Below are 23,699 nucleotides of genomic sequence, written 5' to 3' on the forward strand. Positions count from 1 at the left end.
GAACATTGCTGATGAATGTCCAATGTCTATTTAATGATACCAATCAACGTCTAATGACTACTTTGGTGTAGCCATCCTTCAGTCTTGAGAGACTATGGTATCGTGCTCTGTATGGAGGTCTTGGAACAGCATCTGATGTGGATGAGGAGGCCAATTTGAGAGTGACACTCCCTTCCACACTGAAGACAAATAGAATCTGTCTCCTGTTCAGCTCCCGGATTTTGCTGGTTTCAGGACTGTCTCTTTGCCTCGGCCTGCTGAACTAATACCTCTTCAAATTGGGAGAGGCCATGCTGTACCGCCTGCCTCCAGGCTGAATGCTCTGATGTCAGGGTTTCCCATCTGTTGAGGTCCATTCCTAAGGCCTTCAGATCCCACTTGCAGATATCCTTGTATCACAGCTGTGGTCTCCCTCTGGGGCACTTTCCCTGCACTAATTCTCCATACAGAAGATCTTTTGGAATCTGACCGTCAGCCATTCTCACAACATGCTCAAGCCAACGTAGACATTGCTGTTTCAGTGATGTATACATGCTAAATATTCCAGCTCCTTCTAGGACTATTCTCTTTGGAACTTTGTCCTGCCAAGTAATACCAAAATGTTTCATAGATAATGCATGGAACACGTTCAACTTCTGCTGTGCACAAAGGGTCCAAGACTCACTGTAGTACAGGAGTGTACTCAGGACACAGGCTCTATAGACCTGGATATTGGTATATGTCATCAGCTTTTTGTTAAGCCATGCTCTCTTCGTGAGTCTAGAGAACATGGTAGGTGCTTTGCCAGTGCGTTTATTCAGCTTGACATCTAGAGAGAGTGTGTCAGATCATTGAGCCAAGGTACACGAAATCATGAACAACTTCCAATTCTTGTGTAGAGATGGTAATAGAGGGAAGTGAGTCCACACCCTGGTCCATGAGTTGTATTTTCTTCAGGCTGATTGTTGGCAGGCTTTGCTAAAACGATTCATGAGTTGGTGATGGTCTTCAGCAGAGTGGGCAACAACAGCTGCATCATCGGCAAAGATGAAGTCCAACATGCATTTCAGCTGGATTTTGGTCTTTGTTCTCAATCTAGAGAGATTAAAGAGCTTTCCATTTGATCTAGTCTGGAGATAGACACCTTCTGTTGCAGTTCCAAAGGCGTGCTTCAGCATGACAGCAAAAAAGATCACAAATAGAGTCGGTGCAAGGACACAGCCCTGTTTCACTCTGCTTTGGATGTCAAAGGGATCTGATGTTGAGCCATCAAAAACTACAGTGCCCTTCATTTCCTCATGAAAGGACCTGATGATGTTAAGGAGTTGAGGTGGACATCCAATCTTGGGAAGTATTTTAAAAAGGCCATCCCTGCTAACCAAATCAAAGGCCTTTGTAAGATATATGAAGGCCACTAAGAGTGGCTGTCGTTGTTCCCTGCATTTCTCCTGTAACCGTCTGAGGGAAAATACCATGTCAGTGGTGGATCTATTTTTATTTGTTTGTTTGTTTGTTTGTTTGTTTAATTTCATTTATACCCCGCCTCTCTGGTCGTTATGACAATCTAGTAGCTGGAAATCCAGTGTGATCAGTAACAGTAAATATGCTTACAACTGTACAGTTTTTGTATTCTCGAAGGCTTTCATGGCGGGGATCTGATGATTGTTGTGGGTTTTTCGGGTTCTTTGGCCATGTTCTGAAAGTTGTTCTTCCTGACGTTTCGCCAGTCTCTGTGGCCGGCATCTTCAGAGGACTGGAGTAGGAACTCTGTCCATGCTCTGTTGCTCTTTGTTGGATAGTTGAATATTTATATCTATGGGAACAGCTTTTGTCCTTTTCAGGAGATAGGGTGATGAGCATGTTTTTGTTGTGGATGTATTGTTGTGATAAGTGGGTGAGATTATCTGTCACTGGTTGATGGGTGTCTTTAGCTGGTCTCTTTTGTGCAATGATCCCTGGTCCTTGTGGTTGGGTAGAGTTCATTGACCTTCTGCAGGCTGTATGTTGCAGTGATGGAAGTCAGGCCTTGTCCAGTTTCAGACTTTCCTTTTTTGTTGAAGCTATGCTGATGCTTATGGATTTCAGTGGCTTCCCTGTGCAGTCTAACATAATGATTGCTGGTGTTGTTCAGTACTTCAGTATTTTGAAATAGAATTTCATGTCCAGCTTGTTTTAGGGCATGTTCAGCTACTGCTGATTTTTCTGGTTGTTTTAGTCTGCAGTGTCTCTCATGTTCTTTGATTCTGGTATGAATGCTGCATTTTGTGGTTCCAATATATACCTGTCCACAACTGCAAGGTATCCGGTATACTCTTGCAGTGGTGAGGGGGTCCCTTTGGTCCTTTGCTAACCATAACATTTGTCGTATTTTTGTGGTGGGTCTGAATACTGTTTGTAGGTTGTGTTTTCTTAAAAGTTTTCCCATGCGATCCATGACCCCTTTGATGTATGGTAGAAATACTATATTTGTGGGTGGCTGTTTTTCCTCTTCAGTTTGATGTTGTTTTCTTGGTTTGATGGTTCTTTTGATTTCATTCTTGGAAAAGCCATTCACTTGTAGGGCCCAATTCAGATGGTTGAGTTCGGTGCTGAGAAACTGAGCTTCACAGTTCCGATTTGCACGGTCTACCATTGTTTTGATTATGCCTCTTTTTTGTTATGGGTGGTGGTTGGAGTTTTTGTGTAGGTACCGGTCGGTGTGTATAGTTTTTGCTAATATTTTTGTTACTGCTCGACTATCAATGGGGGAATTCTTTTCCAGTGCCTTACAAATGATTGAAACATACCCACCATAACAATGCTAGAACACTTAGTATAATTGGAGCAGGAATCAAGTAACAGTTGAAGCTCAGTGTACAAGAATTTATATTGTCTCATTATTTGAAAGCTTTTTACCACTGTTATCTGATACCTCTTCAATAAGAATAGGCCTAATATTGCAAACAGTAATTCTTGCCTTCTTTTATGTAGCTCAATGGGGGATGTTGAGCATTACAAGTGTACAGTGTCTTCAGTACACCAACTCATTCATTCTTTCTAGTCATTTAAATTGAAATAATGCTGAACTATGGATTTTGCACTTTACTGCATTGATTTTTTAAAAAATTCAGTCATAGGGTTAGTTTAATTATGTGAGCTTGCAGGTTATAAGCCGTACTAAACAATAAAACCAAAACATATTCTAACACTTTAAACTTTTTACTATGCAAGCCTAAATCTGGTTAAGATGGTGAGTCAGGCTTGCATGATAAATTTTAGATTCCACTGGCAACACAAAGTACTTGCACTGAACTTTGAATATAAGATAGATATCCAGAATGATTCTGTGAAAGCTGACATTCCTGGTTCCAATGCCAGTGGGGCAGTGATTCTTTTGCCGGCTGTAATCTGACTTTAACATGAGCTATCCAAGGTGCTGAACCCTATCACCAAAATAGATTCATCACTTTGGATAATCTGGACAAAAACATGGAGTGAATTGATTGTTCCACTGGCATTGGAGTCACCAGCTTCACTGCTTGTACTTTCCTTCCAAATACATTTTTAAAAGTGTATTTGCCACTTCCAGCAAGCATGGGTCACTAGTTGGCCAGATAAATTGGAGAACATGCTCTTGGCAATTCTGATTTTTTTTCTCTTTGGCTTTTTTCTTCAACAAGGAATCTCCAAGAAATCAGCTGGGTTGGTGATATCAATTTAGTGTATTTAAGGCACAAAACATGTTGAAATTGTCCTGCATAGGTTTCGATAAGTCCTCACAGGAATTTAAGGCAACTGAGTTTCCTGCAGATTATGTAAACTAAACTTTGCTGGTGCCAAGTCTAAATTCAGAGGAAATAAGAAAACTATGCTTAATCCACGTGTTTAGAATTTGAAGGGGGGCAAAGGGGGAAATCTGCTGAGCAAAATCATGCACTAATCACAGGCACGCTAGGAGAAAAGCCACGTTTGCCAGACACAGAATGATACTCTATAGGTTTTGTGCCAAAACAAAACGAACAAGAGAGATGTAGGGGAGGTCCTTTGGATGGGTAAGGGTGGGACTTGATCAGCCAGAGGGCAGAACCAGACAACTCTCTCACTGTGGCTATCCTTCGATCATGCCATATGGAGCAGAGGGAAGCGCAAAGAGAAAGAAAGAAGCAACATGCAACAAGAGAGGGTATGTGCTGCTTTCCATATGGTTTCAGGTTTTGTTTTGTTTTTTTGCAGTGTGCACGCATCAAATCAGGGGGATGAATTAGCAGCAGCTTTTCTCAGCAATGACCCACTGCAAACGATCAGTCATTTGCTTCGCACTCCAGCCAATTTTATTTGCTTAAAGATTTGAGCAGGCAATGTTTCTATGTCCTGCTTGGTCAATTCATTCTGAAATCATATGTTTGGTGACAGAAAAGTTTCCATGCCTTGCGAGAAAACTGAAGAACTATTAATGCATAAGAAGTGCAGTTGGAATTACTTAATGTGTGCCATATTAAGTAATACATCTGTTTAGTAATCAGTCAGTTTATTTTCTCATTAATCCAAACAAAATCTCAGGATGAGATTTGTTTTGGCAAAAGATGTAAACCTGAAATTCTCTCCTAAAATCCTCACATTCTGCTGAGGATAGGGCAGATTCTGTGGTATATTCTCTTTTAAAAGGTAAAGCAGCTATTATGAAAACTAATTTTATGGTTTGGACAACGGTGACAGAGTTTACTTGTGTTTTTATGTCAAATGCCTGGATTATTTTGCTTCTTTTTTGTAATGCACCTGAGGGTTAACTTGATCAGTATCTGTAGGAGAAAGTAATTTTTCAAAACAACAAAAAGAGGTTTCCAAAGAATTTTGTCATAATACACACCAAATGGAGACAGTGGAAATGTTAATCTTGTATTTGGGTGGAAAAGTTTAAAAGGCCCTGTCTTTCTGCCTGTCTGCAAAAGAACAGGGACTCATTGGGTCTGATGTTTGCAATCCAACTGGGGAAACAGAAAATATATAGATAGCAACCCACCAGAGTCTACTAGGTTTTCATAAAGGAAATCTGCCTATTCACTTAGTTACAAACAAAACAAAACAAAAACCCAACAAAATGCCAGTACCTACATATCGGTTACTCTGTCTCTGTATATATACACACAAATCTGCTTGAGGTTATAACTATGCAATAAATAATAGATGAAAGCTATATCCTTCCCAAGCCTCAAATGTATTGGTTTCTACAAAAATTAATGAATGGATTTACATACCTGACACAGCACTCACTTAGTATAATGGATAATGTTTCCATATCTTTGTTGTGAGTCTCAGTTTTGACAGAAACTTGAGAGAAAGAAATACATCAGTTGAAATACATCACACTGAGCACATGTTGGTCTTGCTCTTTAACATGAAGACAATTTACATGGCAGCAAACCCAGGTGCGCCCTAAGGAGACTTTGTCAAAACCAGTTTCCTAACAGACATACTGCAGTTCCCTTTTCGGTATCTCCTTGAAACAATACTATCTGAGAAACATCTCTTAAACCGGACTGAATTTGGGGAGTGAGGGCGGAGGAGGAAGTGTTGTTAGAGATGATACCTATTTCATTTCTTTGTGCTGCTGTAAATTTTTTAAACCTTAAGCAGTGTATTGAGTTGTTATGAAATGACATCCTAGTCGTGGTATCCTAGTGTGTAAACAGCACACATTTTGTGCCCTAACTTCCTTTGTTTTAGCAATTCAACTCAAATTATTCTCTCACTTCCAAGCCTTCATCTCTTCTTTTCTACCAGCTATTACTTGAGACTGCTATTATCTAAGTATCTTCTTCTGATTTAATTTCAGAATCCAGGTAACAGGTGACAGACTGACTGCACACAGTGCTGGTGCAGATGATTTCCACGATAATGCTTGACTTTTTACTGGGTGGCTGGAGAGCACAACAGTCAGAGGGGATATGCAATACCCTTTATGATTTTAAATATTGATCACGGTGAGCAATACTCCTGCTTCATTACAGAATGTCATATGGAAATGGTGAAACTGGTGGCCACCCAATGTATAACCTTTGCAGTAGGATTCAGTGTTCTGACTCCCGAGTGGGGAACATGAGTGGACACAGGAAGTCTGCAACCTTACTGGAAGTGCAAACAACTTTGAACAATATGCAGTACTCTTCTGTGGCCCTTGATCCTGATTCTTTGGTGACAAATGGATCAAAAATTCCTTCAAACTCCGAAGAGGAAAACTCGCAGGATTCTGCTTTGCAGATAAACAGTGAATCGATGCCAGGGAGTGAAATCCGCCGAACCCATGCGAAGTGCTTTTATGGCCCATACTTAACCAAAACTAGTATGCAGGGAGATGTATACAACTTTCTGGAACGGCCCAGTGGATGGAAGTGTTTCATTTATCACTTCACAGTGTAAGTACTGAAATTTTTGTATTAAGATTTTTGTATTACACTAATTTTGAAGAGCACATGAAGTGTTTTTCCAGAAAGTGATCCATTGGCTTTAAGCCTTCCAAATATATTCTCTGTGAATGGAGATCAGAGCAGATGCTACTACCAAAATAAACCAGGAATATGGGAACATACTCATCTATCTGGAAAGTTTTGGTAAACCTAGCTAAATTTTTGGCTTTCCTTTCAATTTCTTAAATGTTTTGCTTCGTGTGGAATATCAAACATCACTTTGCATTTTGTTTTAAGTACTGTTTTGTTGGTCATTCTCAAATGTATGCACTTAAAGATTTGCTTTATCCAGGAGAACTTGAAGAGAGACTAAAATCTGGCCTGTGGTGGAAAATACTTCAGTTCAACGTTTACTTAACTTAGTTAAACTGCTATTGTTTCAGTGTCAGTGTGTGCATACATGAATGCATGCAGGCATAAACTTTTCATCTAACACATGGGGATAGTATGAAAATATCAGATAGGCTGTCAGGAGTATTAGGAAAGTGCACAAGGAATTATTTTGCATTTAGAAAATAGTATTAAAATGCTAAGCATTGTTGCAGATTCATGCAAACACCTGAATGGAAAGTATGGTTGCAGCTACATGGTCAAATACTGTTGGATTTGCTGCAGGTGTAAAATGGATGAAATTAAAAATTTTTTACAGATCACATGATAGAAAATGCAAATTTGAATCTGTCCGGCCCTTTTTGCTCCCAGTGTGGGTCCCCCCCTCCCTGCTTATGGGGGGGGGTTCTCCTTTTTTTAAGACAGAATGATTCAGACTTTTCCCTGTGTGATCAGTTATTTCGTCCCAATAAGAATGAGTGTGTGTGTGATAGTGGATGGTATCCTGGTGACATACTAAGCTGGGAATGATGTTTTGGACAGTGAGAACACATGCAACTTTTCCCCCTATTCACTCTGAAGTACTTTTTATTTTTTTAAAAACGAGTGACTATGTCAGCACTAGATCACTTTATTACTATACTGATGTATTAGTTTAGTGCTACTTCACATTTGCATGGACAAAAAAGGATAAAAATTAATATGAAATAGAAACAACTCTGATGAGCAACATCAAACTACTATGCTTCCTTGGTGTGTATGTATATGTTAGTACATTATAGAGACCTTTAGCAAACTGTCCCTTTCCCCTTGTGCCATGAAACACTTTAAACAACCCACCGGCTTTATAGTGAATCATAAAAGGAGAGCCACAGATAGGCAGAAGGTGGAAAGAATTGAAGTGGGGCTGCAGGCTGTGGCACAGGTCAAACGGCATCAGATTGAGGGGCCAGTGTGGACACTGGCTCTGAAACAATGTGCTGTTGCTGTGTGATCGCGTAATGCAAACAGAATTTAAAAAATTAGGCTTGCTGGTGTAATCACTGGCTTAGGTTTTTATTTAAATATGACAGAACCTTATTGAATTAGAAATGGAATGCTGTATATTATTGGACGTGTTTTGGTTTGACTGAACCTTGTTGAATTACAAATAGCATGCTGTATATTATTGGAAAGGCTTTGTTTTAAAACTTTGAGAAATTTGTGGGAGTTATGATTCAGTCAGATTGGCGTTGCATACTTAACTGAATTGGTGTCTCAGCCATAAACATAATTACAGATTGTCGTGTCTTTTGGATAATTCAGATGGTCCCAGTTTTGATTCCCAGCATCTTTAAAAGATCTCTAGGCTGAGATGAAGCTGAATGTTGAAGGCCTGTTCCCTGTAAGAGTAGGTGGTACTGGGTTCCATAGCCCAATAGATTGACTGAATACAAGGTGGAAATGGGACTGCTGGTTCTTCTCTGCAAACAGTGTACTGAAACTGAAATACAGTGTTACTCCCCTCTTTCCTTGGTTATTTAAAATAACTTTTAAACTCCAAGAGGCTTACATAGCAAAACAAAGCAAAAACAATGAAACAACAATACTCAATAAACAAGAAGCATTAGTGATTTTGCAAACTAATAACCAGGTCTCAAACCTGAAATCATCAGCCTAAAACACACTTCAGGAGAATATAAATGTTGATATATAAATAGAATATAAATATGTCTGCAGAGCTTTCCTAAAAGTTTATAAAGGGATAGGAGATAAACTACAGGGCCTTGGCATCCTTATTGAGAAGGTCCTTTCCATTGCACTTCCCAGTGTCCTCAGCATCAGAAGAATTGGAAGAGTCTCTCTGGTTAAGCTTGCAACCTGATGTGAATGAACATGGGTCAAAAAAATTTAAGGCAACAAAACCATGGTGGGGCACTTGAGATTCTCCACCCCATTATAGCTCCATTATAAGATTTTAGGAAAGCCCTGCAGACCTGTTTGTTTTATAGGACTAAAACTCCCCTATGAATCCTGACTGTTGACCATACTGACTGAATGGTCATGCTGATTTTGGAATCTAACAATATCTGGAGGCCATAGGTTGCTTTCCGTCCATAAAACGGTGAAACCTGCATTTTAAGTTGATGAGAAATTCACTGCACCAACCTGTTCCTCCATCTCTCTCAAATATTGGAGTGACAACTGCATAAGGTCTTTCCCAGGATAGGATCCCTGGTATACGAAGCAGGACAGGGCCTTCCTAGAAAGGCATTCCATATGTTAAAGTAACATCTAAGGATAGGCCAGTTAGGGATTGACTTTGATTTAATGAATGATGTGTCATGGTCTTTGCCTTGCAATACTGTGTGGTGAGATTACTGATCTACGGTACTCAAACATCTTCAACAGTAATTAGACTTGAGTGTTACCATGGCTTCTAGTGTTATTTCATTTGAATAGTTTCTCGGGTTATAGAACACGTGACCTAAAATGAGCACATTTTGATCTTTCTTTAAAACATTTATTTATTTATTTAAGCTGCGGGACTCAACAGATATATTAAAGATATACAAGAAAAAACAATGTTCTTAGAAAGCAAATCACTCAGTGGCTCAAACCTGATGAAAGGTGTTGGTTTTCTCTGCACAGTAATGTCAATGAATAATTATGGTAGGGAACTGATGTACTTCCTTTTTCTGTAATGTTTTCTTGATGGTCCTCTTTCAACTTTTCTTTCAAAAAGCTAGTAGAAAATGACCGCCAAACAATGACAAAAAGCTGAGATGAACAGAAACCCAAAATGCTCTCCTAAACCCTAGCTATTACAACATCCAACCATCTTGATAGGTCTACACTTCTACCTTCAACAATGCTGGGGGTAGGGTTGCCAAACCCTTTGTAGGTCAAAATCCGTGCATGGCTCTTATGTCCCCAAAACATCAGTACAAAGCAAAAACAGTTGATTTCACACATGCACACACACATCTCTCTCCCCATCTGTGTCAGTCTTCTGGAATGTGCTAACACCCTCCCTGACTACCACATGGAGCTCCCATAGCAGAAGGGGCTGGCCGAGATACCACCATCACAGCAGGGGCCACCACACTGCCAACAACATCAGGGCCCTAGTTGAGTCTGATACCCATCTTTCGCAGGACACTTTCTGGAAACAAATAGTTGCACAGTATTTATTTATTTATTTTGCGAAAATGTGTATAACTAAAATTGCGCTGCTCAGATCCATGCAATTGAAGGGAGAAGTGTATATGGCTCTATTTGAACTTAATGCAGAGAGTAGCATTTATAGAAGTCCACAAAACTTAATGAAATGAGTGTACAGGATCAGCCCGCAATTAAATATGGTTAGATTTCATAGACACCAGAGACTATAATGCAGCAAATAGTGTCTTTCTATAGTAGACAGTAACAAGGAGAGTATTAAATCAGAAGAACAGGAATTGCTTATTAAACATCTAAATTAACCCTCAAAGATTGGTAAAAATATTTATTATCATAAATAATTATTATCAGGACACATAAAACTTATCTTTTATTATTGTCATTAGTGTTTGGTTTAAACATGCTGGCATATATCCAGGGAAATGTAATTGCACGAGGGTAAGGCCTTTTGTGTTAGCAGCTGTGTATTTTCACATTTAGTGCAAGTGTGGTATCCAGTACGGGTTTTGTTGTACAAGCAGCTGCACAGCTAGCTGTGCAAAGAGTTGTACAACAGTTGCATTACCACATGTACTATGGTAACCCAATGCTACTACAAAATCAGGGATTTTTCATTCTTCATCATTACATTGGGTTTAGTTCACTGTCAGCCCAGAAGTTAAAAGGTTATTCCAGTTTTATGCAAAATGTCTTAGTCTGTACCCAGGTAGTATTTATTTTTGAAAAGTAAGGGAAAAAACAGCTAAATTCTTCCCCCTCCTTAAAATTCTATTTATACCTTCTTGGTATCAAACTGAGTGGTAAACAGTGGGGCTTCTGCTTAAGTGCACATAGGATTGTGTTATATGAGAATTAATTGCTGCAGTCAACAGCGGAGGACTAGCATGTGGATGACGTTTACCACTATCAGTCAAAAGGCATTGTACAGCTATTCTACTGTTCTCCTTAATGGAGTTTTGCAGAAAAGATAACAGACAGGAGAAGCAGTGCGAAAACACTGGAAGGTGACAAGAACAAGTAGAAGATATTATCATCTGGACTCTCTTCCGCTCCCCATAAAAGCCCATTAATGGGGCAGGATGATAGCATAATAAAGGTCTTGCCTGGAAGCAGTCCAGGTGATACAAGCCTTATCATATCGCTGCTTCTTGGTGCATTTGGTCTAAGTGTGGGGTGATGACGGGAGGCAGAAGGATAAATATGAGGCTTCCTGAGAGATTGAACCCGAGCTTGTTTTTTTGTAAAACAGCCTTCAAGTTCCTGCAAGGAAGGGGAGATCATTGCTACCACTCCCCAAGGCAAAATATTGGTTTAATATGAGAATGAGGAGCTATCCCTGTGCAACAGGGCGGAAAAACTTTTTAAATTTCCAAGGCCTGTTTTCCCACCTGCCAATCTGTCAAGAAGTGACTCCCTCTCTGCCCCCCCAGTGCTTTTAAGGGCCTGAAACAAGAAGTAGGTAGCAGTGTATTTCTGGCTTTGTAAAAACACTCTTTTAACTTCAAAAAGGTGCAGCAGAGGGGCTTGCTGACTCTTGTTTGGAAAGCAAATTGCTGTTCCCCGAGGCTTCAGCATGTATACTGGCTTGGGGTGGGGTGGGGGAGGATATCCAGGAGTGGTCTGGTGAGCTGCAATAATAACAATAACAATAACAACAACAACAACAACAATAATAATAATAAAACAATAACAATAATAACAATAACAATAATAACAATAATAACAATAATAATAATATCATCACCAGCTATTTGTAGCTGGTGGACTGCGAAATGGCTATAACAGTCATTCTATTCAAACCAGCTTTCCTTTCTCTTTATTACCATTCTCCTTCCACTCTCCATATCACTGTAAATAAAATATAACAATGAACTCTGCCTGTGAGGAACGAGAGCTTGCTGAGTGAAGAGGACAGGACCTCATTTCAAGGACTATACTTACAGCATATAATCATATCTAAAGCTTAGACAGATTTCATTTCTGTAGATTTAAATATGTGAATAGTCATGGCTTAAGCCTATTTGGAGGTAGGACTTAGTTGTCTTTCTAAAAAAAAAATTGAAATATGAATTACTGGTGATGAGAGCAGATTGACCTTTCTTTTCTACATTTATATCAGAGGCATTTCCCAGCAATATTTACTGGAGAGCTGACAATTCAAGGCTTCTTGTGTACTGGAATAAATAGATTTTTAAGAGCAAAATTTGGGCCTTGTCTAGGAAAACAAAACATGTTTCAGAATATTAAGTTGACACAGTGGCCAGCAAATACTTCTCCCATTGTACTTTATTCAAAATAATAATAATAATAATTCTGTGTATCAGAACAGAGATGGTACGTAATTGTAATTTTATTAATATACACAATCATTTCACTTAAATTATTAAAGCCAAAGCAAGCAGTCCTAGTTAGGATGATTTTGAGATCATCTTCACTTAAAAGCTTTTTAGGCAGAGAGTCAAAATACACTGTCATATAGATTATTAGTGTAATTATTCCCTCAGGTGGCTGAGTGCCTATTAATTTGTAAGCAAAAATAGAGTCACCCAAAAATATGGTAGGCGCTTCTGGAGATATGGAAGACAAATTAGGCAGAAGGACACATGTTTTTGAATTACAATAAAAACACTCACACGCACATAGAATATTCATGTCAGTTGAGCTGGGGATTGGAGGGAGGAGTACAGTTTTGAAAGAAGCCACAGATTGGATGGATTAAGCAACAAGTGACATTAACTGTGTAACTAGAAAATCATTCATGTTCTTTGTGGAAGTAGAGTGCCACAGAAGAAGGGACTGGTAAACCTAGTTCAGAGTACTTTGTACCTAGGGGACCCTAGCAAAGATCACCATGAGTTGACTTGCTGACAAATAATATTAAGTAGGCATGTATGGACCTGATCCTGGAATGGAATGGCTGAATATTCCCACACAGACCCAGATTAACCATTAAGCAAAATAATCTCATGCTTAGGGCATCAACAAGGGAAAGGAGCATCACACAGGTTTTGTGTGTCCTCTTTAACAATTCACATCCATCCATCCAAATCCCTTGGCGCTCTCTCTCTCTCTCTCTCTCTCCCTCCCTCCCTCAAGAGCCAACTCCCCTACCTAAAGCAATTGAGGTTGAACTAGTAAAAACGAAAAAAGCATAAAGACTCACCTAGTGAGAACATTTGAGCAGTATAATTTAGAATTTTGCGTAGTGCAATTTAGGCAAATATTTGTTCTAAATTATACTACTCAAAAGATGAAAACAGGGTATAATCTGGAGTGTTGTTGTTTTTTAAATGTGAAAGGGTTGTTCATTATGTCCCATGCTGATATTTAATAATATGACTCTTGCACCACACTGTGACTGGTGGATATGGGACTTCTAGTTTAAGCAAAACAATAACCCAAAAATAAACTGTGAGGCTGAAATTTGCAAATCAATGGGTAATGTGCAGATGAGGAAATCTAAAATTTTACAATAGGCTTATTTTTGGAAACTCTCCTACAAAAGGATACACAGAAACACTCCCTAAGTAAAATTGTGTAGTAATTAACATGTGACATCTCTCTCACACACACACTTAGTGTACATGTGGGAAGACACCACTGAGATGATTGAGGAACAAGTACAAGCAAGGCTAGGATATACTCCAGTGGTTTATCAAAGTCAGGGTTGTTGCCATGATGTGCACTGAAATTTTTTAAACTACAGAATACTCTTTTGAATCCTCCTGAGTCTGACACTGGAACATACACTGCCTCCTTCTGGTTGACTTAGGAATGGGGAACAGTTGTCTTAAGGCAAAGACTGTGCTTGCTTTCTATAAAGCCAAACAAGCCACAGACTAGGCTACTTGGTGGCCTCCTATTGTTTTGAACTACAGTTCCTACCAGCCCGATTCATTCCAATCCATGGGCAGGATAAAGGAAATTGTAAGGCAAAAAAAATCACTTAATGTTGCAGCAGATTAGGTAAAGGTAAAGGTTCCCCTTGACATTTAGTCCAGTCATGTCTGACTCTAGGGCGCGGTGCTCATCTCCGTCTCCAAGCCGTAGAGCCAGCATTTGTCCATACACAGTTTCCGTGGTCATGTGGCCAGTGTGACTAGACACAGAACACTGTTACCTTCCCACTGAGGTGGTACCTATTTATTTACTCCCATTTGCATGCTTTCGAACTGCTAGATTGGCAGGAGCTGGGACAAGTGATGGGAGCTCACTCCGTCACGTGAATTTGATCTTACAATGGCTGGTCTTCTGACCTTGCAGCACAGAGGTGTCTGTGGTTTAACCCGCAGTGCAACCACGGTTGCAACAGCTTATTACTACACAATTACTACACAACTTTACTTTAAGCCCTTATCCTCCAGAGGAAGCAGAGGAAGAGGAAACAGAAGGAGAGCTGTGTCTGGGAAGACATTTTATTTGGTGTGGGGTTGTTTAGGCTTGTGGCCTTTTTAGGCTGGCAAGGGCATGTTTGCTCTGACCTTTGTTCTCCCTGACCACATAGTCTGAGGGGGCTGGGTTTTAACTTTAAATAAGTGCTGCCAGAAATTCTCGGATTTTATTTTTTATACTCTAACTTGGTAAATAGGAAAGACAAATAGGAGTGCATACACCTGGTAGCAGGGATGTTTTAGGAGGATCAGAACCTAGATTTAAATGTAATGTGTAGTCCCAACTGGACTTGATCCATTCACTGAACATCACATTAAGCCAACAAGTATGTAAGTCCCATTGACTTAATAATGAATAGGCAAAATATCGCTTGTTGGCCACCAGTGGCCTGAGGCCATTTTTATAGCCTCCAAACCTCACACTACTCTATGTAGATTATTCATGGCTTAATAATTGCAGAGAAGTATGAACTCCAGGTAACTACTGATTGGTAATTAATTGCTTGCTTTTGTTTTCATGATTGGTCAGTAGGGAGATAGCATGGCTTTGTTTGCACATCTGATGTAATGCTGAAAGAATTGCATGTTTGGAGGGATAATGCTGTACAGGTAGAAATCACCTTTCCCTTAATGTGTGATCTCACCATCTGTCTGCTGCCAATCAATACTGCTTGTAGCGGAACCCAAAAGATGATGTCATTCCTGCATGTCAATCAGAGGATAGAGCAGGAGGGGCAGAGTCAGAATGACAGTTGGAGAGTTGGAAGAGACAGTTAGAGGAGAGTTGGAGTGAGATAGGGATAGAGAGAAGTAGGGACAAGAAGATGTGGAGAGAGTGCTAGGGTTTAGGAATAGATAAGAAGGGGTTAAGAAAAGAAATTGAAAGATTGAAATATGTGGAACAAGCAGGAATGAATATATAAACATAATATGAGAAACACCAGTGAATGAATACATGAAACATATATTTAATTCTCCTTATGGTTTTGTTCATTAATAAAAGAATGTTTGACCAAACCCCTGATTCCGAAGTTCTATGACCAGCTCCTATATGTGTGTGGGATTTGAATTGGTATTAAGAGAATACCTGGTGGCAGCGAAAAGGGCGTATTTACCTTTGTGGAGCCCAATGATATAAAGGGCACAAGGGGGATTGCCACACTGCTCTATAGATCTTTTCCATAAACAGATTTTTCATTAATTTCATTTCACATTATTGCTTGGGACATAATTGAAAATAAAATTCTTGTTTTAATTCTTGCTTTCTCATTAGCCACATCACCATTACCAGCATCCTTGTTTCAAGTTATTTGTTGTATTGCTCATTAATACTGCCTTGCTGTGCCAAAAAACTTAAGGAATTTCTCTCTGGCTCTCTTTTTTGTCCAGTTCTAATTTAGCCACTTGGAAATACTGACAAAAATAAAGAGAAAACCAAAGCATATCTGGAAGCTTCATAGGAGAAATGTGTAGCTGAAGATATTGACTAGAGATGGGGACGAATAAAAAAATGGTAATTCGTTTTGATCCGTTATTCATCAAGGTTAACAAATCAATGAATATGAATAGACAAATATTTTTCAATGAATCAATTCATCAAATTTGTCTGAAATTTAAACAGCTATACCACTGGCCCCTGATGACCGAGAGACACCACATTTGCAGGGAAGCTTCCTCAGAAGCTTTTCTACAACATCTGAAAGTTTGGTGAACATTGGATCATGGACCCCCAAGTTATGTAGTTACAAAGGACCCCCCAGGAAAGCTCCCCTCAGGTACTTAGAGACTCCAGAATCACAACAGAGCTTTTTATGTCTTTCTCCAACAAAACGCCTACCAACTTTGGTGAAGATTGGATATTGGAACTCCGAGTCATTCGCCCACAAATTGGGTCCCCCCGGGAGAGTTTACCACACATCACAGAAGCCTATGGCATTGAGGGAGTTATATTTAGCTCCAGCAGAATGAGAGGTCCCTTTGGCAGAGGCATGTATGAGGCATCGAGTTTCTCTTCAGCTCAGCATAGCATTATATTCACCAGTGAAGTAGAGTTTGCCTTCAGGAGGACTGGAGGCAAGAGGTATTTGGCAGCACAGCAAACTTTTTGGCTCCGTCGGGCACTGAGGAAGTTGGCAGCAGGAAAACAGGCTCTTTTAGCCCTATCGGGCACTGAGAGAAAAGGCAGCAGGAAAGCAGGCTGTTTTGGCACCATTGGGGCATTGAAGTAAGTTGACAGCAGCAAAGTAGAGTGTGTTGCCCCATCGGGCACTGAGGTAGTTGGCAGCAAAGTGCCGTGTCTTGCCCCATCGGGTCAACATACTACAGTGGTTAATCCGCAGGGCCGCTGGTGAGCTGAGCTAATTTGTTTGGGCAGTTTGTTCTAACTTCTGCCTACGTACTGAGTTGGCATGGGACTTAAAGCAGAGTGTGTTGCCCCATCGGGCACTGCGGTAGTGGGCAGCAGCAAAGTACTATGTCTTGCCCCATCAGGCACTGAGGTAGTTGGCAGCAGCAAAGCGGCATGTGCTGTCCCATCAGTTAATCTAATGGTGGTTAATCCATGGGGCTGTGAGGCTTTTGGAGCCTGATCATGGCCACAAACTGAAGCAGTGCATGGGGCGATGAGGTACCACCTGGACAGGCTTGGGTGGGGCTCAGCCTGGCCCTCTTGGCATGGGGACGCCTGGACAGGCTTTGGGTGAGGCAGGGACAGGCATGGTTGGGGATTAGCAAAAGGTGGCCATGGAGGTGTGTTGTTTGGTTTTGAAAACAAAAGGAGGCAAGCAACACTTACTAGCAGCAACAATAACACCATCAGATGAATTGCTCCACCTCATAGGGAAGGTACTACTATCGGTGTCAGCGGTCCATATCTAGTCATGCTCACCACATGAGGAAGTTGGCAGCAGCAAGGTAGACTGTGTTGCCAACAAAATGTTGGCAAAGTGTTGCCAACTGTGTATTGCCAACAAAGATAGCCCTCAGAGGTTTAGAGGGGCTTGGACTAGCTGGCTGTCTTGGCATGGGTTGAAAAACCAGATCAGGTCTGTAATCTGAAGCCGTGTGATGGGGCAATGGGGTGATGCCTGAACAAGCTTGGATGGTTGATCCATGGGGCCACTGGTGAACTGAAGTTATTTGTTGTGGTGGTTTGTTCCAACATCTGCCTTCCTATTGAGTCGGCATGGGACTGAAAGCAGAGTGTGTTAACCCTTTGAGCACTGTGGTAGTGGGCAGCAGCAAAGTACTGTATCTTGCCCCATCGGGCACTGAGGAAGTTGGAAGCAGCAACATAGAGTGTGTTGCCACATCAGACACTGAGGTAATTGGCTCCAAAGTAGGCGGGAAAGCATGTCTTAATAGGAGTCAGGCACTGAGGCAATTGGCAGCAAAGTAGGCTTTGCCCATTGGGTGTGTAGTGGCAGAAATCTCCAACATTGATGAGCAAGAGGGTGGTGTTTGCCATCAAGGTGGCATACGGAACACAAACTTCCAGAAAGAATTAATTATTTAGTCAAGTATGATGTTTTTGACTGCCAGGAAGGGCTTGGGTCAGCCCAGCCCTCTTGGCAGATGGAAGCCAGGAGGACAGCTTTGGAAAACCAGATGATCAGCTCTGCAGTCTGAAGCCATGCAATGGTGTTGTTTGTTTTGTTATTGATGAAGAAAAGGGATGGTGGTTATTGTTGGCACAAGATAAACCCTGCAGTCTCAAGCCATGTGATGGGGTGATGCCTGGACAGGCTTTTGGGCCTCATTGGGGCACTGAGGTAAGTTGGCAGCAGCAGAGTAGAGTGTGTTGCCCCATCGGGCACTCTGGTAGGCTCTTTTGGCACCATTGGGCACTGAGGGAAAAGGCAGCAGAACAGACTCTGGTCTTCTTCAGCAACATCAGATTTGCCTGCAAAGGAAAGGTTTTTGCCCCAGGAGGTAACTGAGGTTGCTTTCAACTTCCAACAGCACCAGCAGCACCATCAGATGAACATTGTCAGTGCTACTAACAGCGGTTAATCCACGGGGCTGTCAGAAACAGATCAGATCGGCTCTGCAATCTGAAGCTGTGCAATGGGGCGACACCTGGACAGGCTTTGGGTAGGTCTGAGACAGGCCTAGGAAATTCATCTGTCACAGTCCCCAATGTCTAACCAGACTTGCTGAAACCTTCAAACAAACAAGGGTGCTCATTTAGAACTAGAAAGCTGAGGATTGCTTGCAACTTGGCTGCTGAGACCACCCGGATGTGATAAAGATAGCCCTCGGATGTTTGGGGGGGGGGCTTAGACAGGCACAGGTTGAAAACCAGATGAGCTCTGCCATCTGAAGCCGAGCGATGGGGCGATGCCTGGACAGGCTTTGGGTGGGGCAGAGCAGACAGACCTTTTCGAATGTAGCCCAAGTGGAAGGAGCTGCAGGATTAGGAAATTATTCAAATGGCCAGCAACGTCATTGACTTTTTGCCCCATCAGGCACTGAGGAAGTTCACAGCCAGAAAGCAGGCTTTTTGGCCCCATCGGGGCACTGAGGCAAAAGGCAGCCACAGGAGACTCTGGTCTTCTTCTTCTGCAACATCACATTTCCCTGCAAATTTATTTAAGTTTGTTCCCAGGAGACAACTGAGCTTGTCAAAGCAGCAGCAACAGCAGGAGAACAGGGTCCGACTGCAAGGTGCTACTAACGGCAGTTAATCAGGGTGGCAGCAGAAGATCAGCAGTTCGGATCCATGCAATGGGGTGACCTCAGCTCTTGTCCCTTGTTCCTGCTTCTGCCTACCTACTGGGTTATACTGCTGCTGCTGAGCCACTTGGCTTGTTGATCAGATTCGGAAGGTCTGCCAACCTACTCAGGCAGTAGCCCGAGTGGACTTTGGAGCACCGTGTTGGCATGGGACAGCCAGACAGACATTGCGTGGGGCAGAGCCCTTTTGGCACAGGGATTCCTGGACAGGCTTGGGGGGCAGAGGAAAGGGAAGAGGCAGAGTCAAAAGGAAGGAAGCAAAAGGAAAGGAGACTGCACAACTGCAGCAACATCAGCAGATGAAGAGGGTCCAAGGTGCTACTAATGTAATGGTGGTTAATCCACAGGGCCGCTGGTGAGCTGAGCTCCTGTAGTTTGTTGCAAATTCTGCCTACCTACTGAGGCTGTTGAATAGCTAGGAAGCTGGAATGAACAGTCTGCCAGTTTTGGGTGGGCCTCAGACAGGCCCTCTTTGGCACAAGGGATGCCCGGACCAGCTTGAGGGGCTTGAGACAGGCCTCGTAGGCACTTGGATGCCCAGACAGGCTTGAAGGCAGACTCTTACCTTCTTTGGGAACATCACATTTGCCTGCATTGTTCAGTTTGCCCCCAGGAGCCAACTGAGGTTGCAGAACAACAGCAAAAACAGATAAATAGGGTGGTGGTGCTACAAACGCAGCAGTGGTTAATCCACGGGGCCGCTAGTGAGCTGAGCTCCCATAGTTCCAGGTTCTGGCTCCCTGAGGCAGTAGGAAGGTGGAATGAACAGCCAGGAATTAGGAACGAAGCCTGAGTGGACTTTGAAGCACTAATTATAGCCCTTTAAATAAGCAGGCCGGCCGGCTGGCCAGAAAGAACTTGGCCCAATGATGCATCTTCACCCAACAGGATTTGTAAGGCCCTTGGGCCCGATTCTTGGCACAGAATCAGCAGCAGGCAAGCCCAAGGCAGCTGGAGAGGGATGCAGGACTTGGGGCCAATATGGCCCGAGGAGGCTGGAATTGATGCCCGCACGGGTTGCACATAGTGTGTGGGGGGGATGCCTGCACAGGTTTCACATAGCAGCAACATAGACTGTGGCATTGCGGGTTAAACCGCTGAGCCACTGGGCTGGCCTATCAGAAGATCAGCACTGCAGTTTGAATCTGTGTGATGGGGTAAGCTATGTCCCGCTGCTTTTCACTCAGCTTCTGCCAGCCTACTGGGGCAGTAGAGAAGGTTAGGAGGCCAGAATGAACAGGCACGAATAATTGGAATGAAGCCCAAGGAGGCTGGAATCATGGTGGAATACATATAAATATGCATTTCCGAGATTTTCCAGAAATGAATCAGCGGATATTGATCCTGGAGATGGGGGGGGGGAGCATGTCACACACAGCACATCTCAGGAGGAAGGAGCACATTGGTCAGGTTTGGGTGGGGCTGAACCTGGCCCTCCTGGCATGGGGATGCCCAAGGAGGTTAGGACCCTGAAGTCAGCAAGCATCATTTGAGAATCAAGCCTGAGGAAGTTGGAATGAGCGTGCAGGTCTTTTGGAAGTGGAAGGAGCTGCAGGACTCGGAAAGTCATCATAGCCAGCAACGTAGACTTATGGAGTGGACCCATTGAGCACTGAGGAAGTTGGCAGCAAGGTAGACAGTGGTGCTGTGGGTTATACTGCAGTGCTGCTGAGCTACTGGGCTTGTTATAGGCATTATTGTTGTTGCTGCTCCTGCTGTTGTTGTCCATCTTGGTACGGAGGATGCCCGGACAGGTTTGGGAGGCAGAGCCCAGCTCTCAGGGAATCAGTAGCACCAACAGGAGAAAAGGGTCCAAGCCTGGCGCTACTAACGGCAGTTAATCCGCGGGGCCACAGGGCTGTCGGAAACAGAGCAGATCAGCAATCTGAAGCCATGCAATGGGGCGACACCCAGACAGGCTTTGGGTGGGTCTGAAACAGGCCTAGGAAACTCACTTGTCACAGTCACCAACGTCTAACCAGACTTGCTGACAACCTTCAAACAAACAAAGATGCTCATTTAGAACTAGAAAGCTGGGGGAGAAGTGTTGCAACTTGGCTCATGAGACTGCCCGGATATGTTAAAGATAGCCCTCAGAGGTTTGGGGGGGGGGGGCTGAGACAGGCCTAGGAAACTCATCCTGTTCCTGTCACTCACCAGCAACGTCTAACTAGACTTGCTGACATCTTCAAACAAGCAAAGATGCTCGTTTAGAACTAGAAAGCTGGGCGGAATTGCAACTTGGCTGCTGAGACTGCCCAGATATGATAAAGAAAAGATAACGATTTTGGAGATTATGGAGGGCTGAGATAGGCTGGCCCTCTTGGCACGTTCAGGATGCCAGGACCAGGTTTGGGTGTGCCAACTGCCAAGAGGCCTGGCTGGCCCTTTTGCTATGTTTGCGGATGGGGACAGGCTCTGGGTGTGCCAAGAGGGTTGTCTGGCCCTCTTGTCATGTTCAGGGGTGCCGGGACAGACTCTGGGTGTGCCAAAAGAGGGTTTAGCCTTCAATGCCAAGAGGGCCGGCTTGGGTCTGTGCCAACCAAAGGCTGTCTGCATGTCACCCCATCATCACCATATCACCTGGCTTCAGATTGCAGAGCTGATGTGGTTTGTTTAACCTGTGCCAGGCAGGAGTTCTTTCCTCCAGGCAGGCAGAAGGTGAAACAAACAGCCCACTGGGACTATGTCACCCAGCAGGCAGGCAGGTACGACTTGGTTGGAACTTGGCCCGAGAAGGCGACTGGAATTGGCAGCTGGAGTTGGTGCAGGTTTACAGGCCAGCAGGCAAGTAGGCAGGTCTTTTTTCTTTTTTTCAGGAGGACTGGAGGGTGGGCAGGTGGGCGGGCACAGGCAGGCAGGCAAGCAGTGTGTTAAGAGAGAGACTGTCATTGGAACCCTACCTCTTTGGGTTCATTGAGGGGAAGCCCAACAAGGGAAGGTTCACTTTGGTGAACGACAGTCTCTCCACAGTAACGGGAACCAAATGCAAGTGGCATGGTTGGAGTATGTCTCCAAGTTGGGAAAACACGTGCTCGTTCTGAACGCTGGGGGGGGGTATGGAAAGGAGGTCCATGGCCACATTGGACAACTCCTGCCATATGACTAGTTTCCTAGCCCAGTAATGGAGGGGATCTGACTGGTGGGACTGAGGGGGCTCAGCCAGATATTCCAGCACCATTATCTCCGCCAGATCCTCCTCAGCTGGCTGTCTTTTCTCTGAGGCAAGTGCCAAGGTCACGACAGAACTCCAGTCATGTTGGTGCTGGATGGAGCCTTCACCAGGTGAAGTCCTCCCCTGTGGTTCGGGCAAACCACCCTGCCCTCGTAGCCTGATGTTCTCAGCCCTCCATGCAAGTGTTGTGCCCCCAATGCCCTGCGGACCTCAATGGAGAGCTCCGTTCTCTGCTCCTCGAGGTCTGAGGTGTGTGCTTCCAAGCCCCCCTTGATTCGAGGATCATACAGGCAGGCCATGTGGTAAGCTCTGTTGCTATAGACAGGATGGAGTCACTTCTGCACGCCTGCCTGCAACCTCTTCACCAAAGCCCTGGTCCATGGCAGGAGGGACGATCCTGGTGCCACAGCAGTCTCCAGGGACCAATCGAGGGCATGACCTGCCCCAGGCTTGCTGTATAACCACACAAGATATCTGTGGTTTCCAGGAAGTGCTTGAGCACCTCCACCATCTGGGAGACAGCCAGCCAATCCATGGCACTGATGCCCACCTACCTCCCCCCCCCCAGGGAGAACGGGCATGGAGGATGTGATGAATATGGAGGCAGTTTCCCAGGTTACTGTGCTCCCTGGGTATATACTGATGATGATGGAATGTCCTGTGAGATAATACATGGCACACCCATGTTGCTTATTGGTAATCATGAAATGTGGGTAAAATTCCTTCCCGGCAACCATCAACTGGTGGCTAACAGACATCCATAGCAAGGTGAGCAACTCAACAAGAGAAAGGTAAGGGAGAGGTTCTTTGCTAAAACCCAGCCCAGGCTCCCTTGGGGAGATGGTTCCGCTGTTCTTGCACTTACCTTATGGCAGGGACTGATGGATCTTTTGGAAGCACCACATAGTGTCTGTCTGATTGCTCCTGCTCCTCCTCCTTTGTCACTCCATCAGTGAAACTCCATACCTGCTCCTCCTCCTCTATCACTCCATCAGTCAAACTCCATACCCAGCCCAATTCACTGGGGGACCAGGTTGTAGGAAGCAGTGGGGGGGGGGTGAAAAGAGGGGGCAGGGAGTTTTGGTGGCAGCTGAAGGGGAAGAGGAGGAGAAGCAGAACAGCCTGGCTGGGGAAAGTGTATGGTTGCCTTTTCAATGCTGTCACTGCACCAGATTGTTAGTACCAACACAGGCTGGTAGGGTGGAGGAGAAATGAGAGAAAATAATGGGGTGTTTAGCTTAGCCTCTCAACCTTGGTGCTGTTAAATGTCAGGTCTATATCCAATAAATTCCAGCTAATACAAGATCTTATTCTGGAAGAGGATACAGACCTGGCCTGCATAACCAAGACATGGATGGGCGGGGAAGGAGGTGTTCCCTTGACTCTTGCCTGTCCTCCCGGTTATGCAGTCCAGCACCAGGGTAGACCGGAGATCAGGGGGGAATTGCCATTGTGTATAAGGACACCCTTGAGGTTGTCAGGCTC

The 23,699-nt window shown here is 43.5% G+C and overlaps 1 protein-coding gene across 1 annotated transcript in view; it reads left to right on the top strand.

Moving 5' to 3' along the window:
• The first annotated feature begins 2,391 nt into the window (after positions 1 to 2,391).
• The window catches only part of LOC110074991 (potassium voltage-gated channel subfamily KQT member 1), a 535,131-nt gene continuing 513,823 nt past the window's right edge, over positions 2,392 to 23,699 (top strand). The window contains exons 1-2 of the mRNA XM_078394146.1: positions 2,392 to 4,141; positions 5,792 to 6,371. Coding sequence (XP_078250272.1) covers positions 5,968 to 6,371 — 404 coding nt within the window. The 5' untranslated portion in view covers positions 2,392 to 4,141; positions 5,792 to 5,967. The remainder of the gene's footprint in view (positions 4,142 to 5,791; positions 6,372 to 23,699) is intronic.

The sequence above is a fragment of the Pogona vitticeps genome, chromosome 5 (genome assembly GCF_051106095.1).
Source record: "Pogona vitticeps strain Pit_001003342236 chromosome 5, PviZW2.1, whole genome shotgun sequence".
In the NCBI taxonomy this organism is placed as follows: domain Eukaryota; kingdom Metazoa; phylum Chordata; class Lepidosauria; order Squamata; family Agamidae; genus Pogona; species Pogona vitticeps.